This window comes from Siniperca chuatsi, linkage group LG10 (assembly GCF_020085105.1).
Source record: "Siniperca chuatsi isolate FFG_IHB_CAS linkage group LG10, ASM2008510v1, whole genome shotgun sequence".
NCBI classification, from domain to species: Eukaryota; Metazoa; Chordata; class Actinopteri; order Centrarchiformes; family Sinipercidae; genus Siniperca; species Siniperca chuatsi.
This window is the reverse complement of record NC_058051.1, coordinates 11,340,564-11,367,025: the sequence shown is the minus strand read 5'-3', so window position 1 is coordinate 11,367,025 and position 26,462 is coordinate 11,340,564. Positions and strand designations below refer to the sequence as shown.

Here is a 26,462-nt window from a genome sequence, read left to right as displayed (position 1 = left end):
TGAATCCTGTAACCATGTCAGTCTCTACTCTGCTCTGCTCTCATAGGTTCTCCTGTATCTTCCAGTTCCTACTTGAATTTTTCCAGTTCTAATTCATAGAAAGACATTTTAATGGGTTTGAGACCCAGGATTCAACATATTTATGCACTTGTGGCACTACAAGGCCCTTTTTTAACAGCAGTCCCCAAATGGCAAATGACTCTAGCAGTATAACAAACTAAGTATACAGTAAATGGCAGACTGCACTTTAGTGCCCGGTTGTATTGTGCTGATACTTCAGTTTTCTACAGTGCAGCAACTGGTACTCTAGTCTCTGCTCCCCCACATCCCCGGAAATGTACAGTAAACTATAGACTATAAGGAAGTCTACAACCACACTTTCAAGATAGTTTAATAATCATGATGAACTTGAAAGTTGCCATGAATACTCTTTCTTATTGAAGAGAAAGAACAAGCACAGAGAGGTGCAGGGAAAGAGAAAGCTTTCAGAAGAGCATTGTAGTTGTAAATGAAGACTTTTATTGGTTCTGTGAAGGAGGAAAGGGAGGCAGAACTGTATCTCTTAATGAGCCCTCAAAATACAGAGGGGGAAAGGAGGAGATGGAATTAAGGAAAATAGAAGGAGAGGAAAGTGTAAAGTATTATGTACAGGAGGAGAGGGTAATGTGAGAGAAACAAAAAACATGAAGGGAGGGCAGTGTTCATCTAATTATGGTCATGTTTACAACAAGAGAAAAGAGAAGAGCTAGATTATGAAGCAACCACCTCAAATAATGTCAAGAAACAAACCCTTTCAGTTTCAACTTTTAAAAAACGCGTACTGTAATGAATGGAACCAGTGCCCATGTGTTGTTTACATCCTCACAAGCTGACTCAGCTTTCTGTTTGTTAGCCTGGAGGAGGTTAAAGAAGCAGCAGATGAAAGAGAATGGAGTGGATGGAAAGAGAAGGGGAAGAGTGAAGAACAAAATGATAATGATGGTTATAAGACCATCATAAACCAGAAGGAAAGAACCGATCTCCTAAATTTTCCTCCAGTGCCACCATGAGGTTGACATTTGTGATTTTGAGTGAAATGTCAACAACGGATGGATGGATTGTCAGGAAATTTGACATTCATGTTCCCCTCAAGATTGCAATAATTTCGGGGATCCCTGAACTTTTCATCTAGCACCATCATCAGGTCAAAATTTTAATTTGTCCAATACTTTGGTTCATAACAAAATACCTGCAAAACTAATTACATTCCCATCAGCCTCAGCTGTACTTTTACTGGCATGCTAACATGCTACAGCAACATTGAGCGGTAAATATTATCATTGTCATGTGAGCATGTTAGCATGCTGATGTTTTAGCTCAAGGTATCACTGTGTCTAAGTACAGCCTTACAGAGCCACTAGCATGTAGACTCTTAGTGTTGTTTAGATGACAACATAAACAAAGAAAGCAGAATCAGAATCAGGTTTATTGCCAAGTAGGTATTCACATACAAGGAAGCTGCCTTGGCTTACTGGTGCATATAAATAAATACAGGAAGTAAAAAATATAAATAAAGATGAAAGCAAGTACTGCATGTCAAGAAGCATAAAAATAAAACATAAAATTGGCAATAAAATATGAAAATATATTACTGAATTTACAAACAAAACAAGACAAAATGTGCACCAACACACAAAGAAAGCAAGAAAGAATAAAGAATGTACAGAAAGTAGAAAATAGGAAAAGAGAGAAGAAATCATGGGAAAAAAGGAGGAAAGTGTTAAAGAAAAGAAGGAATTAATGAAGGAGGAAAGGAAGAGATTTTGTAATGAAGTCCCTTTTCTTTGATGTACTGAGACACTGTTAAATTTGGTCCCAGTTGGAGAAGAAACTCTCAGTGGCTTTAGTGGTGCTCAGAATATATAAAATGGCACACACTACTTGTTTACACACATACATCACACACACACACACACACACACACACACACACACACACACACACACACACAATTAAGTCACTGTTGTAAATGTGCTGTGAATTTTGTGCCTTCTTGTGCTCATGGCAAGAAGTCTGACAGCCACCTCCATGTGGAACAGTTTAGAAGGTGTTTGTGTGTGTGTGTGTGTGTGTCTATAGGTATATGTTCTCTGTGTTTTAAGTGGCAGGTGTGTCTTGGATATCTTATATCCATTTTATTAGGTTTTTCCTCTGTGCGTTGCCCACATGGCTCACACGAAGCTAGGTGTGTATGTGTGTGTGCGTGCGTGTGTCTTTGTGTGCATGCTACTGTACTGCCCATAGTGGAGAGGAGGAGTCAAAATGCATTATAGGACAGGTCTTAAAACAGGATGTGTGTAACTCTACCTTTCTTGTGCTAAAGAGTCATAAAGAGCATGTATAAAATTGTGTCAGTAACAGATAGAGATGTTTGTCTGCTTATGTTAAACACAGACATTTTTCTGCATTCCTTCACGTCTCTCTATGTTTCAGTTTTCGTGTCAAATTAGATGGATTACTGCTGTATCCCATGGCATCTACAAATCAACAGACACACACACACAAGTTCCATCTCATATGTTTCCTCTCTGCTTCTGTTAAACACAACTGTGTTTGACAAAAAGTGGTAGAGGTTGAAAGGTGAAAGGTCTTCACATTATTTTTTGGACTTTTGTGTGTGTGTGTGTGTGTGTGTGTGTGTGTATGGTGATAGAGAGAAAGACATACATATGAGACAGAAACAGAGAGACAAAGAAGGAGAGAGTTCTGGGCAATCAATCCAGGTTTAATCATTCTACTGAGGCAAAACAAAGAAAATGTACAGTTCCTCTATATACTGTAGCTGCATGACAGTCCTCAATATGTACATACCTTGACATATAATGTGTGTGAAAAATAAATGAAGCAGTGGGATGTCCTTTTCATCTCTTTATTGAAAGCCTGTCTCCACAGCGTTCTACTGACAAGTGTCTACCACCTTAAACATGTTTTTACTGATAGCGTTTCCTCCCCAGAGTCACAACCTCATGACCTTCACCATCATTAATTACAGCTCAGACAAATAAATAACAGGCTGAGGGGAGGCACTCAGTGGCTTCAGCCAAGCATGCAGTGGCTTGCTCTGGCTGTTAACACATTTTTCTGCTTCATCTATCTGCATCAGTTGGATTGATTATGTAATCAGCTAGTTACTTCCCCATCTCTAATGGGCTAAAATGGTGACACATTATAATGCTGTGCATGCTGAGCACAAACAAAACTTTCTGAGTGCAGAGCAGAGAACACAGATAGCAAGTTATGCATTTTGAGTGTGCGTAATTCAGCTTTGAGAAAATGGGTGAGACGTGTATGCAAGTCAGAATTCTGTACATTTAAAATAAAGTGATCTAGCTGTGATTTTAAGCCTATGGATGAGAGGGCAGGAGTGAAATCATAATGTTGCCATATTGTCTATAGATCACACATCTAGAAGTCTGATCAATACATCTCTCCAACATCAGTAAACAACACAGTGCCACCACAATTTGAAAAGTTCTAACAGTTAAACACTGTTTACACTGTGGTATAATACAGGACTAAACAGTAATATATATGGGCTCCAGATTTGTGACAATACAGAAGATCCTTGTTATGGCTCTTTAATGTTTTTTGTTTAATATTAATGAGAAAAAGATGCTGCAAAGGCCAGAGACACAGAGACAAAGTGTAGTCTGTCTCCGGATCTTTTTGTTGCCAAAATGTTGGTACTGTAAATGTTGGTTGTAGCTTGCCAGGAAGCCAAGTAGGTGACTGTGGTTTTCTATCCTAAAAAGAATATTTGATTGGTTACATAGTAGGAGTAGTTGGTAGATATTTTGGAAAAATCATCTCACTCACTTTGGCGAGAGTTTCTTGCCATGACTGAATGTTTTCAGTGCTGTCTGGAAGAGTACTAAGAAAACTGGTTTCTTTGAGGATCAAACAGCTGCTGAGACCAAAGACTTGGAGAGGCCAGTTCATCCAGATGTCCGGCTTTGAACTGCTTTTATGATGTTTGTGTGTGTCTGTGATTGTGTTTGTGTATGAGGTCCTGTTCGCTGTAGTCTTGTACATGCGCATATGTGTGTGTCTATATGAATGTGTTGGTCCTCATGTCCTGTTAGTATTACAGAATCTGACTTCTATCCACTGAACATTGGCTGTTTATACTGGAAACTGCTCTCCATATCCAAACTTGCCTCTCCCTGCCCGGGTCAGTCATCATAGAACATGTTTGGCTGCTGGGGCTCTCTTTGCTGTCAGCTCCATGTTAGCTCTACCACTGTGCTCCATGGACGTTGCTTGTAAATTTCTATCAAATAAAATTCTCCAAGCAGCAGCTCACTGCTGGCCCAAACCTCCTCCGTTCCTCTTTAGTGTTTGAAAAATGCTGTGTTCTTCCAAAACACAGCTTTACTGAGCATAAAGCTAATGCTAATGCTAATTCTGGGCATGCAGAGCAGAATTAGTCATTCAGAATTAAAACTAAAAATCCATTGGCATTTAGCAAAATGTAAGAGGAGTATTTAATACTTTGATGGTTACTTAGTTACTTGTTTCTGACATGGCACATCAATAATAATGCAATCTTGTCCTTTGAGTCCCTTTTGGCTATCAGTGCACTATTTTGAAGAACCCCTTCAATTTCCCTAAAATATTAGCAACGTGCATTCGACAATGTGCCAAAGAGCTTGAAAGTCCCGATCTCTCAGCATGCCCAGGACAAATTTGGAGAAGAAATAGCATGAGAAACATTTTCCTGGTCCTTGAGCTAATTTTTTGAATTCATCTACGTGTAGCATATTTAAACATTAACATATCATTGCCAAATTGTGATGCTGTGTTATACTTACCATAAACAAATCAAACCATGATTAAAATGATTTGTAGCTTGTGGTTCTTTTACTGCTCATATTTCTCAAAAAAAGACCACATTTTGCCATAAACATAATAAAGTTTCTTGCTGTCATGACAGACATGAGACATTTGTCTCCACTCTCGCTCTCTGGAGTCACCTTCTGTACTTTTTCAGCCCAAGTTTTCACTTGACTGAAAAACATATGTAGAGTCTGTAGATTTGTCATCCAAGTAGTCATTAGTCAAATAAACATTTAATTAATCCACTTGACTGGATATGGTTCCTCATATCCAGTAATACAGTTGTTTGACCGCTGATGGACATGTGGGGAGTAATTTTGCTGTTGTTGTTTCACACCTTCATCTGCTATTGAACTTTGAAATCTTTGTTTGGAAGCACAGTGCCCTGCTGTTGTATGCTCCAAAATCACCATACTCCATGGGAAATCAGTCTCAGTATTGCAAATTATAAAGGCCAGGAGAGGCTGTCAGAGCTCTTGGCAATGTTCTTGTTTGTTTATGTTAATGATACATATGGCTCATAGAAAATTTAGTAATACTATGATGTTTGAAATGCTATACATACCTTTTAACCCAAAACACAAAACTGTGGTTTCTGTGGGCAGTTTCAAAATTTGAGCTGTGTGAATGGTCATCTTGGTATTGCTGGGAAAGAGTATCTGTGGTCAGTCATCCTCCCTTGAAAATCAAAGGTTAATAAATGAACATTGAGACCTTTTGTTTCCACCAAATAGCCCTGACGCTGGCTATTTATGCAGTGATTAAATCCCCCCATTTTCAATTCTGGCAAGATGTTAAGACTACTCCCTGAAGTGAGAGGCACCCGATTTCGTAATCAAACCACTTCATTTTCTGTTTAACACCACTCCCTTTATTGCCACTTAATCTCAGTAAGACCACACATACAGTATATGTAAAACCCCAAATCCCAGGGTGGGAGAAAAGAGACATATTTCCTCTTTTCAACAATTCATTCCACTCTTTGCTCTCCTTGGCCACATAGATCTCTAAGGCAACTCCCTGAGTAGTAGAACGGAAACATAGGAGAGACAGATTTCTATTCATTCTCAGTCCACTTGGTAGGCTCTCCGAGACCTTGTATATCTTCTTTAATGAATAGAGACATAATGTAAAGTCTAGCCTTTAATTTTTCCCTCCAGCAGATGATTCCAGCAGGCTGGAGATAAATTTTACATTGGTTTGTCATGAGTAAAGCTATTCAATACTAATGTGCGATAAATAATTAGAGGGAAACAACATGTCAAATTTGCTTTATGGTGTCCCCTCTTCCTCAACAGAAATATATGTGAAACACAGAGTTTTGTATTTTTGCAGCAGCACATGTAGATTTATTGAAAACATTCTTAATACAAATGTGTTTGTTTAGTTTACTACTGGTCTGGTTTTGTTTGGGTAGAGACGTGAGCCAGCGGGGAAGGGCAATATAATGATGTAAACAATTTCTCATACTGCAGTGACATGGTTTACATCAGCTCTGTAGCACCGCAAAGCACTTGAGGAAATGATCAACAATGTTTCAGTGTCTGACTGCGTCTTTGAGAGGGATGCAGGCCACACACAAATGCAAAATGACAGATTTACTTCACACATAACACATGCACTTGTAAAAACACAAAAAGACTACCACACATGCACACGTTCATGTGTCGAAATCCGGAAAAGACATTCACACACACACACAACACACAATTCTTAAAATGTAAAGAACATGCACCAATACACTTGGATCAATTCAACTCTCATTCGATATTTGGACATGAATACACACTATCCATGCATACATTTTGAACAGAGACACACTAGACAATCATTGTGCAGACATGAGTTTGACCTTGTTAACTTGAGAGAATGACAGCTGGCTGATCCCTTCCTTCTCAGCTGACATCCGTTATATCAGCTGTTGTTACAGACAGGAAGGAGGAAGTATTTGTGCCCTCTGCTTCCTCTGGACCTCTGTGTAGAACAAAAACGTCTTGATGCTTGTTTCCTCAGTCACCACTTCTTTTGTCCTCACTCTGATGTGTGTTTGAGTGTCTGTGTCTGGCCTTTTAACACTGTCTACTTCTGTCTCCGTCTTCTGTCTCCAGTTTTCGCTCCACATACACAGCAGTGGAGTGTGTTACAGAGTTTATCGAACGCCTGATGACGTAGTAATAGTTTATTTCTGTCTTTCTTTCTTTTTAAAAGCTCAAAGTTAAATTCAGAATTACTGTTGGTGTCTTCATATCCTTTATGACTTAAACTCACATGTCACAAATATCATCCTCACATTTTCATTTTGGCACTGAGGCATTTCTGATGTTTTACAAATCTTGACAAAGTTCCATTGACCCGAACATGATGAAACTTGTTCCACAACATCAACATGTCACTTTGGCTGAAATCCAAAAATCAGAGATACAAGTCCTATGCGGGACACCGAGGCTATCCCATTTCATCTAATAAAGCTCTTTTCTTGGCCCTCATTTCAAACATGTGGGATCAATAAGCCTTGTTAAGAAATTATTTTGGCTGAAAATCAACTTATCTGCATTTGGATGACAGTTACTCTTGCACTGTGTGATTTGATTTATTTAAGGGCCCTTCCCATGTGTGTGTACAGTACAGTATGTGTGTGTAACCTGTGTGTAAGAGTGAATGTTCACATCCAGTGCCGGGACATCCTGCTATACCATGAAAATATATCAAAGAGAACTTTGGTTATTTTGTTAAAGGTAAAGTTATACATGGTTCTTTATCTGTAGGGTCAGTACCCAAATTGAGAACTTAAAGAATTTTTTTCACAAAATAGTGCTGGGACACCATAAGGTCACCCTGGCAGACTCTGAGTGAACTTTGTATTCAAATGGACATTGCAAAACATTTGATACAACATACATTATACTATACCTTTTCACATATTTCTTAGAGATATAAGGTTTTGATCTGTGTGTATGTATCTGTGTTTTGCAGACGGAGTGTGCCAACTTTGTTCGCCTCCTGCAGCCATACAACCGCACCCACCTCCTGGCCTGTGGCACCGGTGCCTTCCAGCCCATGTGTGCATTCATCAATGTGGGACACAGAGGAGAGGTAAGCTGGGGGGGGGGCTGCTACCACAAAGTATCTTGGGAGGGGGAATGTCTCAGCACATCAGTCATACAGTCACTCAAAAACACACACATACACAGACAGATAAATATACATATACACCCACAAAGATACAAAAACCACATACCTCCTTTGTGTTGGCAACTACATGCAAAAAATAACAATTAGTTGGTTTTTGAGGAAAACTTTGTGATATGCAGCTGCCACTGTTGTGTAAGACCCATATTTTACTGTATGCATGCTGAACTACAGCTGCACTCAGTCTCTGTTTCCTAAAAGAAATGTTTGGAAACTGTGAATTCTATTCACTTGTATGCACTGTGTAGCCATTAGAAATACTATTCAATTTGGACTGTGCAGTTTACTTCAATATCAGTTGACTATAAGTTCTCCTATTGAGGCACTCCTTAGCGTGGAGTTTTCCAATGTTATTACTCTATATCATCAGTCACGAACTGCCTTTGGAACCTATAAATATAAATCTCAACTGACAGTGTGATAAGAAGAACTTGAGAAGTAACACTGGACAATTTGTGAACAAATACAAGTTGATACAGACATTGATTTATTCATAAAACATTAGTGACTGTTAATGTTAAAGTTACATGAAGCAATTTCTGGAAGAATGACTCAGAAAGAAACTCACAGAAATACAGTACTGAGATACTGAAAGCTAAGAGACAGAGCAACATTACTATTCATTTGAAGTCATGTTTCCGTCCACCTGATCAAAGTCCAATATTCTCAATTTGGCTCTGGTTTGGCCTCCACCAGCTCCTGAGAAAAAAATATTTGGCTCTTTAGCTGCTAAATGCTCCACTATGTTCACCAGCTAGTTGCTAACTTTGTCTTTCTGCCTTTTCATGTTGGGTAAGTAAAGTGTAAATGGCTGCCTACATGGATGTATGGTGTATTGGTAAAAGCTGGAAGACTGGACTACACAGCAAATGTGCAGAACAGAAGACCAAAACAATGGGCTAAAAGAGTCTTAAAACTAAGTTTGGTGATCATTTTCTGTGGGTTCAGCATAACAAGAAATTATTTTACATTACACAGAGACATTAAGTTTTATGTGAAAAAGAGAAAAAAGCTTTGTGCATGGCATGTACGTCAGTGCTGGACTGCCACCACAAAATTTGTGGTTAGGTTTTTCTGATTACATTTTGTTTTATGTTTGATTCAAATACATTGCTCAAGGACTTTTAAAGTGTTATTGTAACACCAGACAAGTTGATACTAAGTAAATTAATACTATCTTTAAACTCACCTGATGATGAGTTAATACAAAATTGATGAAAGTCTATATAAAGTTATGAGGAATAGTCGTCTAACTAGTTTACAGTATTAACAAGCCATAAAGAAATGTCTGCATTATTAGTGCAGTACAGAGACAGGATGCCACTGTATCATATACATATGAAGTACTGTACATATGAGATGATACAGAATCAATGGGTGGCCTTTAAGCAGTCCTATGAAAGAAACCATGGCTAATGGAACATATATGGTTGCTGCCAAGATATTTTTTTAGAAAAACACAGCTCAGACTGGCCCTGCTCTGTGCTCCGATCCCCGGGGTTCAACGTTAAGCCTCAGCAGGCAGCTCTGCTAAGACTCTTTCTTTAAAGTTACCCAGTGGCAGTGTTGGGCCCTCCAGAGTCTTGCATTTTGGAGCCATTTGGAAGACAAGAATCAATGAATGGAACTATTAAGATAAACTTGTAGCCTGCTGTTTTACGGCAGTCCTCCAGATGCCCAGTGTGCCACCCTGCTTGGCCTAGCAGGAGGGAGTCAAACTGGGCATGAGGAGAGAGGAAAGCTGGATGTTGGCAAAGAGCTAAGGAAGGGAAATGAGACAGTGGGATGGGAGAGTGCCAACCTTTTAGTGGGACGAGTGTGTGGGTGGTGGATTGTATGGCTTGTGGGTGCATAAAAAGTACAGAAGGTGCATTGCAGCATTTTTCTTTTTTTTTTCTTTCTTTCTCTTTAGGTGCTCGTCACAGTGTGTGTGTTCTCGATGTCATTTTCTGTCTCCCTGTCAATCTGTCAGTGTGGTTTTTTGGACTCCGGGTTTTATGGCACATCATGGAAAACAGCGCACATCTTCCACTGCTCATGCTGAAAACCTTTGAGCCCAGTAACAACATACAGTGGTCTGCATGGTTGAGAACAAGAAAAACAAAAACTGGAGATACAAAAATAAGTCATCGAAATCCCTGAAGGGTGGTACTGGGCTATAAAGGACAGAGCAGTTATGTTTTTAAAAGTAGGACACCTGTTTGAATCTGTTGCAATGATTCAGCTAGCCAAGCACAAAACAAGAATTTTAAAATTCAAGTGTAATGTAGTGATGGTTCAATGCTTTAACTTGAGGTTTGTGTATATGAAATGACTCCTATGTTGTGTCATTTGTATGTGTTAAAACTCAGACCACCTCAGCTGACCGATATTAAGATACCAGTTGTCCTCCTGCCTGTCTGTGTGTGTACCGCGTCCTTTCAGCTAGTCAGAGTGTCTGTCTGAATGGACGACACCACAGGGAGCCTGTCCATTTATTTACCAATCGTTAACTGGTGGAGAACACACACCCATCTGTTTGTCTGACCTCTCGAGGGAACTGAGGCCACCAGACCTCAGACTGGACTCTGGGTGGGATGACCTTTGACCTTCTAGGTGTTTCATCTCAGTTAGGGGCATACATACATGTACTCTTTGTCTTTCTCATGCCACCTTTCTCTCTATCTGTCTCAGTCTTGTGTTGCTGTCTGTCAGACAAATTTTATGCAGAACTTCTGAATGTAGCAAGAAATAAAACGTGAATTAGCCTCATCTTACAGCAGCTGTGTTGAAGTAAAAAAAAGGCTCTGTTACTGTCCAACAGTGTTTTTAAAAAATTAATTTTGCATTGGACAAGCTGTTATTGTTCTTTAGTGTCAGCAAATCTTAATTACATTATATTTCGTGCTTTCATCCAAAGATGAAAACAAACAAATGCATTCAGCAATATTCTAGTACACCGACCAATTGACGTACAATCATGATGGAATTTCAGAACCACCAAAACTATTTTGAAATTGTTGTGCAATAAGATTTAATTTCATCTAGGTTACAGTATGTCATAGTTTGTTGAAAAGATGTGTTGCCATTTCATTATTGTCAAAATTGTTTTGTTTGAGTATGAAAACATTTCTTCAACACATGGTGTTCATCTTCAATTTATTTATTTATATAGCGGCAATTCATAACAGAAGTTATCTCTATCTTGCACTTTTCCTATAGAGCAGGTCTAGACCGTACTCTTTATAATATTATTTACAGAGACACAATAAATCCCACCATGAGCAAGCATTTGGCGACAGTGGCAAGAAAAAACTTCCTTCTAACAGGCAGAAACCTTGGACAAAACCAGACTCAATGGTGGACGGCCATCCGCCACTGCTGTGTTAGTTGATTCTTAAAACATACGAGCCTATTATCTGTCTTGAGTCTATGTGTTTCTGCCTCACTCGTTCTTTCTCACCCTTTCTCATAAACTGCAGTCCCCATGGTGAGTGATACAGCTGCCTGAGCAATGTCATAGATGAAAAAATAAACCACCATATAACAGTGACGACATACAGAGGACCCGACCACACACACACAAACAGTCAAATAAAATAAATGACACAAATTTGAACACATAAATATATAGAAATACAGACAGAAACACACACAAACATGATGAAAGACATGCACATTCAAACAAAAATATAAATATATAGAAATATATGTGTAGAAAGACACACAGATTGACATACACAGGCACACACACAGGGAAGCAGACATTTATATGCATCCAACAACACACAAATAACCAACTGGTCTCCTCAGCAGAGCCATATTGTAGACTGATGCAGTTCACATGCTCCATTTTTCAGTAAAAGCCCACTTTTAATTCACAGCTTTGCTTTTTGGCACTTAGAAAGTAATTTGCTGAGAACTCACTTCCTCTCACCATGATGGCAGACTTCCATGACAACCATTTTAAGTGCTGCACATGGGATACTTTTTAAGTCCAGTGGGAAAAAAGCAAAGTACAGCATTAATGTGGATTAAAAAGTGAACAAAAAAGATTGAAAGCATAATAAAACATGTTGTGCTTATAAATCACCCTTTTATTTTTCCCATGTGTGTTGCCTTTTGGTTCAAAGCCCTATTCACTGGAGATGAATAAAGCCTCTTATTTTATTGCTTCTGCATTATCTGTAATATTTGCTCCATTTCTAGTCTTTTTACCTGACAATTTATATCATTTATATCATTTTCTGTAATTATTACCATAACTCTTAATCAGCCCTCTCTCTCTCTTGTTCTCTACTTTATATCTGTCTTTTCTTTTCTGTCTTTCACTCTATTCTGTCTTTCATTGTCTTTCAATGGAGGAGAACGAAAAGCAAATAACGCTGAAATGAGAGAGCCTGCTTCCCATGCTTTCACTAGAGTGAGAGTTGAGTGGTGAGAGAGGGAGCCCGGCCATTATTTGACTGGACAGTGAGGAAAAGGCCAAGTACAACAGCATTTCAAATGAGGTCTGTTGGTTGGCCAAGTTGCCTTTAAGATGCTTGAAGTGAGTCCAAACTGTAGACTTTTAGACATTAACATTTTGTAAAAACAGACTACTAGACTAAATGTATAGCTAACCTTGAGATGTTGGCTGTGGCTCAGGTGGTAGAGTTGGTCATCTAGTAATCGGAGGGTCTCTGACTCCCCCAGTCCAGTCGAAGGACTAGGAAGATTCTGAACCCCAAATTTTTCCCGATGGCTGTGCTGTGTGTATATGGTTGAGCTTGGTATCATCGTGAGTCCTTTGGATAGGAAGCTCTGTATCACTCCTCTTTATCAAAGATAAAACCTTAAAACCTAACGTTTGCTAACCGTAGCTAAATAACATTATCCACCATAAGCTAGTGGTCATACCACACCAAGTAAGGCTGTAGCAGGAAAACTCTAGAGTGTATTAAATTGAGCAAGGGTGGGTTTTTATTGCTAATAATTCCAACTTTTCACTTGTAAGAAGAAACGTGTGCTATTTCGTCTTTTAAAATTTACAGTCTCACTTTAAGACTCCCTTTAAAACAGCTGATTTAGGGTCAAGATTGTAGTCAGTGTTAAGTTTTGATTTTGGAAAAGGGTATGGTTATATAACTGATAATGTAGAGGTTAATGAAAGAAAAAAGGTAAATTATGTTTCTCACAAGTTAAATGATACAAATGTGCAAGTAAGTGTGTCAGTAGTCACTTGTCTTAATTGTTTTGTAGTGAGGGTCCTGATGAATTTTGCTTGGCACAGCTGAGTACAAAATCTCTCTCTCTCTCTCTCTCTCTCTCTCTCTCTCTCTCTCTCTCTCTCTCTCTCTCTCTCTCTCTCTCTCTCTCTCTCTCTCTCTCTCTCTCTCTCGCTTTCTCTCCCTCTCTATTGCAGCACTTGTGTGTATTTGTCTTGGCAAAGTTTGGCCAAAGTGACTCTGACAGTCTAATGCTGCACCATTCCTCTGGATCATAATGAGATAACACAGACACAAACATGCACACACACAAACAACCCCAAAACTGCACATATAAGATGCACAAGTGTGCAGTGAAAAATTGGGCACAGAAGAGTACAAACACATACTAACACTCACAGTGTGTCAATCCACCCAAATCACATCCACACACACAATACACTCACACACACTTAGACGGGGAATACAGAGATGCAGTGACATTCAGTAACAAGAGAGCAAAGAGGTGCTGAAAGAATAAGGATGACTAACGAGTGAGCTAAAAGTGCTTGGCAGAGAAAGAGATGGAGAGCAGAAAACAGATGGAAATAAGAGAAGAAATTCAAGATAGAGAGAGTGAAAGCAATGAGATAGATGGAAGGAAGGAGGGAAAAGGTTCACTAGGCGACAAAATTAACAAATACATTTACAAAATGATGTATATCAATACTAACAAAGACATTTTTATTGTTCAGTATCTATGATATAAAGATGCCGGATTTCCAGTTTTGAAACAAAAAAAGCACAAGTGGTACATCTTTAAAAGGAATGAATAAAGAAATAATCATACCATGCATAGACTCACATAGTAAAAATGACAAAAGAAATCCTCATAAATCACATTGATGTACAGGACTGGACAAGATTCCGAGTGCTTTTTAAATATCCCTCATCATCTCAAATTTAATTAAGTGTGAGTGTGTGTATAAGCATTGTGTGTGCTGCTAGGCTGTACACGTTCACTGTGACACCTGTAAAACTCATTGAAACCTCTCTATGAACATACAAAAAGCGACATATGGATCACATAAGAAATTAACTGTCTCTCCTTATTTCCTGAGACCTGTTGGATATGCCAGTGTATCTACAATCATTTGGTGTGTTTCTGACAGTAGTAATTTGCTGTGTCTATGTTACTCAGCACGTATTATTGCAGGAGTGAGTATGTGATGGTGCACGTACAAAACTTCATGTGCGTGGGTGTGCGTATTGTCCACTGTGTTTGGTACGGTATTTTTATCCCACTGACTTCATTGTCATCATCTCCCCTGTGATCTCTGATCAGTCGAAGACTCACCCTCCCAGTAACAATACTCCATTGTCTATTAGAGGAACAGAGACTCATGCACAGAGAGTTCATTGTAAGGACACATAAATCAGTAATATGGAATCAAACAGGAGGTCTTACTGTAGGTCCTGTCCCCTTGCATTCCATTTTTATCCTGGAAAGTTGAGTTTGGTCTCACATTGATCACACCCAGGCTGCTCTGGCAGAGACAGTCTGGTACCCTGATGTCGTTGAAGTGGGAGTAGAAAGGCTAAAAAACAAAAGGCCTTTTGTCTAGAGTGACCCTGTTTTGACCTGACAAATCACACAATCCAAGGATATGGCCAGTGTTTGTCAGCTGAACTTGACTAACTGTTGAATGTCGAAGAAAGAACCATTTTGTGGTTTTAATTGCTTCCTTGCTTCTTCACTGCTGGCCATCAGAAAAAAGAATTTAATGCAGTTTGATGTAAAATGGCGATCCATAGAATCCACTTTTTCCTTTTAATTTTGGAGGAATTTTCACTGCTAAAAGTAATTTTATTTTTCTTTTCTTTTTTTGACTTTCCCTCTGGCACTCAGTTCTTCTATTTTTCCAAACAGTCTATTGTTGCTTCTCACAGCAAATGAAAAAGGTTTAATGAATAAGGTATTGATTCTGTCAACCTCATCAGTTGGCAAGACAGAGTGGAAACATTTTCACATGTAGATGTCATGGATTATGACATTATATATTTGCTTGATCAGTATGTGTTGAGTGACTTTTATGGCCCTAAGGGTCATGGAACCTGTTCTCTTAAACTGTCAAAAATCTTTTTCTTTTGATAAAATGTTTATTGTAAGTGTAGTTTTTATATGATAGCAGTGTTATGTACTTTCTTTTCCTTTCCTCAATATACACTTCAGCTCTAAGGGTTGATCTGCACTGGGAACCGGGTGGGAAACTTGTCTGAACTCTGGCAACTACACTTATCCTGCATTTCCTTGTTTCTCAGACAGTGTCTTAGTTCTCAGACAGACGAGTTCAGTGGAAGGACATGTAAATCTGAAACATAGGCTGAAACTGAAAACAGCTCCTGTCCCACTTTGTGTGGACAACGGGACAGAAAAGCAGAAGAATGGTCTTTGAAAAGTGAAATTAACCCCTTATAAAATGTCTGGGTTGGTCCACTGTGTGGCCATATCCATTGAACTTAAAAGCGAGATAATTAATCTCAGGTGCTCCAGTGGGCTGACCCTGTTCCTAAAGTTGAAGGTGAAAAGATTTTCCACATGGAAAGATTGATGAAGAAAATATAATCCACTTATTAAGTTCAAGTCCATAGTCTGAAGCACACGAAGCAAGTTGATATTGCTGATGTTTCTGGAGAAAAAATAAACATAAACTTGATACATTCTGTCTTACAGACCACCTGCTCGAATGAATGACTTATAACCCTCCATGTGTCTTTTTCTTCCCCAGCATGTGTTTACAATGGACCCTACGAATGTGGAGAATGGACGAGGGAAAGTTCCACATGACCCCAGCCTCCCCTTCGCTAGCACCTTCAGTGGTATGTCCCATGTTGTTTTACCTATATTTCTAAACAATTTCTCAAGTGGTTTATGGAGCTAATATGGCTAACCACTGGTAACCAGTTTCACCAAGCAATTTGGCTTATATCTATAATGTTTATTGAAAAACTTAAAACACAGAGCGTTAGTTGGTAGCCGAATGGTCACAGTGCATGCCACATGGTTACAGTTACAGTGCATGCCCACTGTTCATTTCTTGCTGGTGACCTTTGTTGCATATAATACCCCTCTCCCTCCTTGTTTCATCTCTGCCTCTTCACTGTCAAAACAAAGGCAAAAAACCCCACTGCGGATATAAGATCCAAAGAGGTGGGATTTCTATCTTTATCCCTTTGCACAAAGTCTTTAATAACAGAATATCCATTTCACAAGATGACCTGCTTTGACAAAGCTGTCAAATTAACATTGACCTTTTGGTAGCTTGGTATTCATTAACTGCCGTATCTAAGTATTTAAAATGCCTAACTGTTTCTATACATTTCACCACTCTGCACAGATCTCTCTATATTTTGAAATGATAATAACCCCAAGGACAGCAACCAGGGAAACCTTCTTTGGCTCTGACACAGATGTACACACACTCTGAATGGTGCTGACTAGGTTAAATAGTTCTGGGTGTTTCTCTTTGAATGTCATTATGTATTTAGTTTGTGAAATGACACTGATTTATACCAGTGACAGACAATCCAGGGAGCCACTGAGGGTGGAGGTGAGTACGTGTCTGTGTGTATATGAATCCCTCTATCCCACCTTCCTCTGCAGCTGGATGCTTTCAGCATTAGAATTTATCCCACAATGCATTGTATTTGGCAGGAAAATGTTACATTAGAGCCAAACACTCCGTAGTTCAGACCTCAGCAGAGATATACAGTGTACACTGTAGATACAGAACAATACACATAAAACTGTTGAGGAATGCCATTAAGCCTGCAGAAGAGCACTGTAAAAAGACTGACAGATAAAAAGAGATTTTAAATTGAACATGTTGGGCATGTAATGACAGATAACCCTGACTGCCAAAGGTTTTTTCAAGGTTCATGTACTGGACGTGTCACAGGAAATATTTTCTTTCTATTTGCAGGAAAATAAATTTTTGGAGTTGTTGAAATTTAAAGTGAGTCCATGCCTATGGTCTCAGTCTCAGTGGAGGATGTACTGTACGAAGTGTGTTTGAGTTTGGGTTTAAGATTACACTCCCAGTGTGTTTTTTATTGGATTTGTTCAATTTCCTCTTTCCTTCCCTTCCTCTGCCTCATTTGCCTAAACCGCAAAATTTTTCTCTGTCACCCATGATTTCCTTATTGTTCTTCTGTACCAAACGTTTTCGTTTTCCCTAATCTCTTTTTCTTTATTGCTGCTGTTCCTTTACATTCTTACTGTATAACCTTTTTCTCCAGTCCCATCCACTTTTTTCATTCTTACCCTCCTCTCTGTCCACTCTCTTTCCTGTTTTTCCTCTCTTACCTCTTTCTTTAAAACTTATTCTCTCTCTCCTGCCACCTCTGCCCCTGCCTCTCTATAGGTGGGGAGTTATATACAGGACTGACAGCAGATTTCCTGGGTAGAGACTCTGTGATCTTCAGGAGTATGGGAGGTCGCTCCACCATGAGGACAGAGACTGACCAGAAGCTTCTCCACGGTAATGTTTCACTGTTTTATCAACCTGTTGCATTCAAAAGAGAAATAAGACAATGTAAAGTAAACAATATTATTTCCAAATTAGGACACCTTGGAGTGTATTATCATTTTTATAATATGCTGTCTTATCACAGGCAAAAAGAACAGCTGCGTTCAAACCGTCATAAATTTTTAAACTCAGGGTTTATTTTACAGGGAATCGTACTTATTTACAGCACAAAACAGAACAAAAAAAGTTGATGGTAAAAAGTGAAAGTAAAGATGATGATGGCAATAACTACATGTTTATCCTCATCAGTGCACATCAAGCAGTGCCATGTAAGGAAGTGAAGGGGACCATATTATTTTAGTCTCAGAAAGCAACAGGGTCTATCACACTATCAGTAAGAACGGCTCTGCTGCTATGAGAAAGACTATCAATCATTTTGATGGTATGTGTTGTTTTCTTTAAATTCTTTCATACTTACATCCAAATCCCTCCTTCCCTTTGGTTGCATTTTGTTTGCTGCGTGCTCTGCTGGGACAGCACACACTGTTGATGTACAGTGTTTCCCCCCGGGGACATTAAAGTCTAACTAACTAACTTACATCTTCCTCTGCAGACCCTAAGTTCATCGCTGCCCACCTCATTCCAGACAACGATGACAGAGACAACGATAAAGTCTATTTCTTCTTTACTGAGAAGGCCACAGAGGCAGGGGACAGGGAGGGGGCCATACACACACGTGTTGGACGAGTGTGTGCGGTAAGATACTTTATAAACTGTTTATTTGTATACATTTATTTTGTGATACAGTATATGATGATATTGCAATTAAGGCTGCATCAGGTAATTTATCAACCTTGCATAGCAGTGACTTAAGTATTTTTACTTTTTACGTTTTGAGATATCCATCACTGAGTCTTGTGCTGTCACTCCATTCCAATGGAGGTGAATTAGTGGATCTCAAAGCATTGAAAAATTACATATGAAAAAATCAACAGAAAGTTGTCTCTCCAGAAACAATATCCCACTTACTCAGGATAATCCACACAGAACATAAAGATTAAGAGATTATCTGTTGCCAGGTGGGGATTAGTGAAGCCAGATGGTCAGGTGAGGTACACAGTGCACTTCCTTATGGCCATACATACTGTGTATCCAGTCTCCATCTGCATGGGTGTTTCACTTGAGGAAGAGGTTGTGGAGTCTGAGAGTCCTTTTGGGCTTTCTTGTTTTCTGGAGGATCAGATATGGGTCTCAAATTTTTTAGTCTATGCCAGGCCTTTCAGTCTGATGTAGAGATTCACACTCCTACTGGAAAAAAGGTTATATGAGCACACATACAGAGAAAAAGTTTCCTTAGAGACTGTTCAACTGTGCCAGAAAAGTTTGTACAAACTTCTCAGACAAAATCCCACCTAAACCTTCAAATTATAACTTTCTTTGTCATCCTCATCTTCCTCTATCCTACTCCCCTTTCTCTCCATCTCTCTCTCTTTCTCTCCCATACACATATTTAGTAGTATAGTAGTATTTTCAGTGGAATATAGTATTTCCTCTTCAGCCCTCGCCTTTCTCCCTCAGGCGAATCTGAATAGTTCTCATCACTTCCCCTGTGGTGCTTCTTGCCAAGAAGCCAATTATCAGCGCTGATCCTCATCACACACACGCACACACACACACACACACACACACACACACACACGGAAATGTCCATGCATGCTGTCATGCATATATGCGCACACACTTACACACATAGAAGATGATTTCTTCAGTTTTGATGAAAAGGGGACAGTGAAGGACACACACATGCACACACTCCCTTGGTATCTATTGACTCCCAACAGATTTATTCTCTGTGTGTGTGTGTGTGTGTGTGTGTGTATGTAGTGTAATGTACAGCAGCAGTAGTTTAATGTGATGTAATGTAGTTTTTTGACTGTACCCCATCACATTGGATTTGAAATGAAACAGTGACCATGAGGTTCAAGTACTGACTTTCTACTTTAATTTGAAGGTATTTACTATCCACATCAAATAGACCGTGTAGGATTGTAGCCATTTTTATACACAGTCCCCCAAATTTAGGAGCCAGCTTCACTTCCTGCTTGTTTCAGGGGCTTTTTGCCTTCAGTCTGGTCTTCAACAGTGAAATACTGTACATGATCAGTTGGACTCCTTGATTGCCCCGTCAAGTTCATTATCCTGCGACACTGTCCTAAAATTGTGGGACAATGTACAAAAAGGGTCCAACACTGTTCTACCCTCTTTAAATACCCTTAAAGCTGCTTTAACCTCAGTGATTGTTTTAATCCAAATCCAGTGTCCTGGAGTACAGAGCGAAAACAATGAAAGTGTGTATTTGGAAATTAATATGCAGCTGTGAATGGATTTGTAGATTGCGTGTACTGTATTTCTGTATTTTCTGCCAGAATGATGTTGGAGGCCAGAGAGTGCTGGTGAACAAATGGAGTACCTTCATCAAAGCCAGACTCGTCTGCTCTGTACCAGGACCTCACGGCATCAACACACACTTCAACCAACTGGGTGAGATAAACACAAACCTTTTATTACGTTTTCTGCACACATGCAGTAGCAGTTCACGTACAGATGCACACACACTATCTACACACGATTGTCCTCTTTAACATACATTCTTCCACAGACAAAATGCATAGGAGCACAAATTCACAAGTTATACTGTATGTAACACACATACTAAATGGCTTTGTCTTTTTATATAAAACAGAGGATGTATTCCTGCTGAGGACCAAGGATGAGAGGAACCCAGATGTATATGGGATCTTCAGCACCATCAGGTGAATAACCATAAAGCTTCATGTGTTTACAGGTTATCTACACATTAACTACTCTACCTTACTCTACCTTAATATTATCTATCTTGCAGTTCCTCAGAGAAAATAATAATAATTGAATCGTTCAGTTCAAGGTTTTCTACCATCGGAAGGTTTAAATGTGCCATCCTGACTTATAGAGCTACTAAAGCCTAAGTAATTGAATATTTGTGATTTGGAAAGTTGTAGTGTTCCATGGTGGTCAAAATACTGCATTAGAGGCAACTTTCACATATTTAAAGAGCAACGTGATAGCAGCTGAAATTTGTGTGTTTGCTGACATCCAGTGGTTTAACTCCTCATCTTGCTGCAGTGATGTAGTTGTGTACTCCACGGTGTGTCAGTATACCGTGACATCACTATTGAGTGTGGCTACAGGTGCACCAGAGCACACCCATCAGTGGACAGAGGTACAGCAGATTTGAAACCAGTTAAACAATGCTTTTCAGCCTGGTATTAAGTTACTAAAGTGATGATAAAATTTTGTGACTTCACTTGACTTAATAGCGAAGTCACACAATTTGACCTAATAATATTGTTGTTTCTTTTAGACTTTAAAACCATCATGGATCCAAGTATTTAAAAAATAGAAACTGATGACGTTATTGTTGCCTATATTTTCAACCATTTCTTACAAGTTCATGTTTCTTGTAAATGTAACTGAATCTGTCCACATTTTTTGTCAAATATTTAGTAAGTAATTTGTGGACATGTTCAAATTTATCTCCCCTCTCTCCTCCACAGTAATGTGTTCCAGGGTTTTGCCGTGTGTGTTTACCGTATGGCTGACATCAGAGAAGCTTTCAATGGGCCGTTCGCTCATAAAGAGGGCCCCGACTACCAGTGGGGGGCCTACGAAGGCAGGGTCCCTTATCCAAGACCAGGCGTGGTGAGTGATTGTTCAAGTATATCACCTCTAACCCTAAATTCACTCAAATGTTTTAGTTGCCCAACCTTGACTGTACCTTTGCCGTGCCGTGGTTATCATGAGCACAATATTTGCCATAATACATGCTTCTACGTGGCAACATTTTAAGGAAAGAAAAGATGTCCTACCCTTCATATGCTGATGACACACAGTTTTACATTTCTCTATCCTCTGCTAATCTCAATCCTATAAACAAGCTGGTAAACTGTATCAGCAACACAAGACTTGTATTCCTTTTTTTCTTTTTTAATTGATTAAAGACAAGATATTTACGTCATAGATTAAAAAAAATAGAGACATGAAATATGTGTGTGTGTGTCTGTTTCCCCTCCTGTTAGACTAGGAAGAAGTCGATAAAGAGGATGGGAGAGAGGGAAAGGGAGGTGTCAAGCTAAGGAAGAGCACACGGGAACAAAAAGAAAAAACACAAAATCAAATAAATGTACGCTAATGCTAATACCAATACTACCTTCGCCACCCCCGATACCACTATTGATTTTATTACAACCACCCCCACCACTAATAATAATAATAATAATAATAATAATAATAATAATAATCAGGGAGGGTGCTAGCAGCACATCATAAGTCACTATTTCTGAAATACAGTAAGGAACCTCAGAGTTGTTTTGGAGGCTGACCTGAACTTTTAAAGGCACATCAGTAACATAACTAGAACAACTTTATCATTTTACTTTACTTTATTTATTCATTTATTTATCAGGGACAACACATAATAATTTACATCATGTAAATGTGTCAGATTTCTGTACTTAAAAAACAAATTTAGAGGATTTATACCTCAAACTGACTGAGAAACTGGTTAATACATTCATTTCAAACACTGCAATGCTATTTTTTGTTGAATTACCAATAGGAAAGCTCAAGCTCACGTTAAAACACAGCAGCAGCAGCACAAACTACAGCCTACAAAATGACCATACAGTTGAATTAACACCTCTCTAAAACATTATAACCTTCATTAAGGTGGGTTTTATTGCAGGGCTGTTGTATTAGAATGCATTAGTTTTAGCTAGGTGTACCTAATAAACTAAGCACTATCATTACAGTATTTAAATCACTTCAGAATCGATTTAAAATTATTCATTTAACAGTAGGTGGACCCTATTGGTGGTTGTGGTGACACCACTGAGAAAACTAGCTGTACTATTTCCCACAACAGTTAGAACTGAACTTCAGTCCAATGACTTGGATTAATTTCTCTACAGACATGGCACTGCATTTTTCCCAAAACTTATATAGCTTACTGTATGTGACACAGTTGTGTACAAATGTAATTCTTTGGGAGAAGAGGTTGCTCAGGCCTACTGTGTGTGCTACAATAGAGAGGGAACAGAAAGGTGGTAAAAACATTAAAAATGAGGCATAGAAAGTATCCATATCAGTAAAGTAAACTACTGTATGTGGTAGTGCAGCTGTGGTGACTGTATACAGTACAGAGCCTTCTCCTGGTTTACATCCTGACTCTCAGTGGAGCCCTGTCATGTTCTCTCAACCACATCACTGTAATTCAGACTTGTTATACACAAAAACACACACATGTAGGCAACACACATACACACAGTCATGTCACGCGTGTAATTCCACCTCATTACCAGAGTGAAGGAGAGCGTAAGGAGGCAGAAGGAAAATGAATAATGTGAGAACAGAGCAGACACCTCTGTGGTTTCACTCTGCTGACTCTCTGATTAACAGGAATGTTTTGGCCTGAAACTGAGTGTATAAGAGAGAGAGGGAAGGAGAAAATGGAGGAAGAGGGGAAACAGGGAAAAAGGTGATGACTCATGGTAGACTGATGAAGAGGCAATGATGGGAAGAAGAGAAGGGGAGGGGAAGGAGATAGGAGTGAGAAGATAGAAGGGGGTCAGTTGATTTTTGCTTATATGTCCTTGAAATATTAATTAATATATTCATATTCATCAAAACTCATTTGATGAAGAACAGCTTGCTATCCTACCTGGATGTTTAGCTGGAGATAAAGTATGTAGCCTGTTCTCTTGTTAAACAGTTTAAAATCAATGATAATGGCCTAGATTTTTTGGTAATACTTTATTTGAAGGTGGCTTCTTAAGACTGACATGATACCGTCATAACCATGACATGACACCTGTCATGAACATGAAGGAGTCTTTATGAAGGTTTATGACTGTTGTCAAGTGTCATTCGGTCAATTATTAAGGCAAAGTTGACATTGTTTGAGATGTCTTTGTTATGACAACTTCACATTAACCAAGACAAAAATGTCTTTGTCATGACAACTTGACATTAACCAAGAAAACATAACACATCATAGTCATGGCATGTCATGTCTCATGACAGAAAATAAAAGTTCAGTTTCACCTTCTAAAAGACTTAATTTGAGAGAGATTTGGTAGATTTATCCTCCCTAGATATTTATCTTGGATTGAAATATTACTGGCCATTGTTTAAATTTGTGTCAGGCCTCATTCTATAATAGAGGAAATAATGGGATAGTCTTGTTATTGCAGATTTACCAAAGCGTTAGTGGTAATCCTACCTGGACCTTGGCATTAAAGGAGCAATGTGTAGGATTTAGTGGCATCTAGTGGTGAAATTTCAGTTTGCAACCATTTGAAAACCGCTCGCCTCACCCTCCCCTTTCAAGCGTGTAGGAGAAACTATGGTAGCCACGAAACTCGCGAAAAACGCAAAAGGCCCTATTTAGAGCCAGTGTTTGTTTTGTCTGTTCTGGGCTACTGTAGAAACATGGCGAGCCAACATGGCGGCCTCTGCGGAAGGGGACCTGTTCCCTCTGTAGATAAAAATGGCTTATTCTAAGGTAACAAAAACAAACGATTTAGTTCAGGTGATTATACACTAATGAAAACATACTTATAAATATTATATTCCATTTCTGCCAAGAGATCCTTCTAAATGTTACACACTGGACTTTTAAATTTCATTCTGAACTGTGTGATGTATTTGTCTGTCTGCCTGTCCGTCTGTCACACACAGCTTTTGGGTTGCTACCACAGGTATTTTATCCTTGATGATCTAAACAGCTTTTAATTTACCTGTGTGTTTCTCTTGGATTAATTTCTGACATTAAAATCACTTGGTCTGTTTTGAATCAATCATACTATAGTATGCTGTCACCTTGAAAATCATAGTATTACCATATTGTCATATTATTTTGCCTCCTGCCTGTACTCACAGTTTAGATTGGATTGAAGTGTCATACTTTCAAGTGCCAGTTTTTATAATAAAGGCTTTAGATGTTGAACTTAAATATCCTTTAGCTGTTCTTTTATTCACCCGACTGAATTCCAGACCTATCTGTTTCGGGCTTGTCAACCGCTTACTTTGGTTTGAGATAGGACATTACAGGATATAATTTGTGTTTTTAATTCAAACTGAGGCTTGTGCTAACTTATTTATATGTCAGATTGCCTTGTTGGTTGTTACATCTGTGTAACAGAGCTCAAAAATAGATTCAGGTAAGATTGTAGACTTTTTGTCATCATAAAAGTTTTTAGGATTGATAGTTTGACATCATCAGCAAAATGTGTCAGATCTTCTCCTCCCAGACTTGATGTCTGATCTGTTTTAATAAGTTTGATGAGTTTTTGTGAATACTTGACTTGGAGCTTTATGTTAATTTAGGTATTGTTTTAGGTATGATTTATATTCTCACCGATAGGGACATGTCTGTATCTTTTCAGCAACGGCAAAAACAATTACAAATTATTTAAGTTTTATTGTCATTCAGAAGGTTGTTACATTGATATTGCAATACATTTACACCACAGTGTACTTTAAATGTTCAATCAAATAGCAGCTCAAGTGCTATTTTATACTGCCTTAAACTGGCTTCACCCCAAAGGGTCAAACATTCACCTTAAAAGAAGGGCCTGACAAAAGGAAAGGAAAGATTATGTTGTTTTGTTTCTGTGTGTAAAAATAACAATTACGCTGACTTTAGCATACAGCTTACCTACAGATTGGGAAGAATTGCTGGAAAGGCATGTGTGGACCCCATTTTGAATTATACACAAACATCAAAATTTGTTGTAAATAATCATACTTTTAACAAATTAAAAAAAATTAGGAAGCATTTGAAGTTAGCAGAAGAGAATTGAACTTGGATTTGCTTACACACTCCACCCCTTCTGCAGTAATACATAATTATGCATCAATAGTTTGTGCATTTTGAGTCTAACGTCCCTGCACAGTTCAGATCCCCCCTCTGAAATTGAATCCAGACCATTACAGGGCTATTGTGTGAATCAGTTACTGTTGTGATAAGCAGGAGTAACAATATTTCTACCATATGGCTTTGACATATGCTTTCATTTTAGTCAGTCGCTGCTGTAGTGTTACTTTTCTTTACTGATTGAGCTTCATTCATCCAAATCTCTCAGCCATCCCAACCTCCCCCTTCATGCAATGATCAGTTTGTCTTCTTCTTAGGCTCTCAGGTTATTTCAAAGTAATATGTTTTCTCTATCCTCTCCTTACTTGTGTTTTGTATGCTTGAGTGAAATCATCATTCACCACAGAGTAGCTAATCTGATCTTGCAACTGCTCCGGTATATTTCCAAGTGAAGTCAACCCTAACACATACACATTTTTTATTGTTCTTTTTTGTGTTCTTTAGCCAAACTCTGTAAAGATCTCTCTCCATTGCTGCAGTCATTGATCTTAATTGGACAAAACTTCAGGTTAAATCATCCTTTAACTGTGACAGGAAGAGGATCCCAGAGTTTAAGAGAACCATGAATGAAGCGGCAATTTTCTGAAGATGGTAAATCTGCTTTCAATGGAGGAACAGACAAACAAGCTATCACTCATGATGGTTTTGGCCACCAGCTGAGACAACAGAGCCAATTACTTCAGAATAGAACAGTTGACATTTACTTACCTATAGTTGTGTTAAACATATGTA

The 26,462-nt window shown here is 38.7% G+C and overlaps 1 protein-coding gene across 2 annotated transcripts in view; it reads left to right on the top strand.

Moving 5' to 3' along the window:
• Nucleotides 1–26,462, top strand: part of sema3bl (sema domain, immunoglobulin domain (Ig), short basic domain, secreted, (semaphorin) 3bl) — a 71,200-nt gene that overhangs the window by 34,241 nt on the left and 10,497 nt on the right. For both annotated transcript variants that reach the window (XM_044211270.1, XM_044211268.1), the window contains exons 4-10: nucleotides 7,849–7,968; nucleotides 16,019–16,109; nucleotides 17,654–17,770; nucleotides 18,372–18,514; nucleotides 20,185–20,299; nucleotides 20,502–20,571; nucleotides 21,352–21,496. In XM_044211270.1, the coding sequence (XP_044067205.1) occupies nucleotides 7,849–7,968; nucleotides 16,019–16,109; nucleotides 17,654–17,770; nucleotides 18,372–18,514; nucleotides 20,185–20,299; nucleotides 20,502–20,571; nucleotides 21,352–21,496 (801 nt within the window). The remainder of the gene's footprint in view (nucleotides 1–7,848; nucleotides 7,969–16,018; nucleotides 16,110–17,653; nucleotides 17,771–18,371; nucleotides 18,515–20,184; nucleotides 20,300–20,501; nucleotides 20,572–21,351; nucleotides 21,497–26,462) is intronic.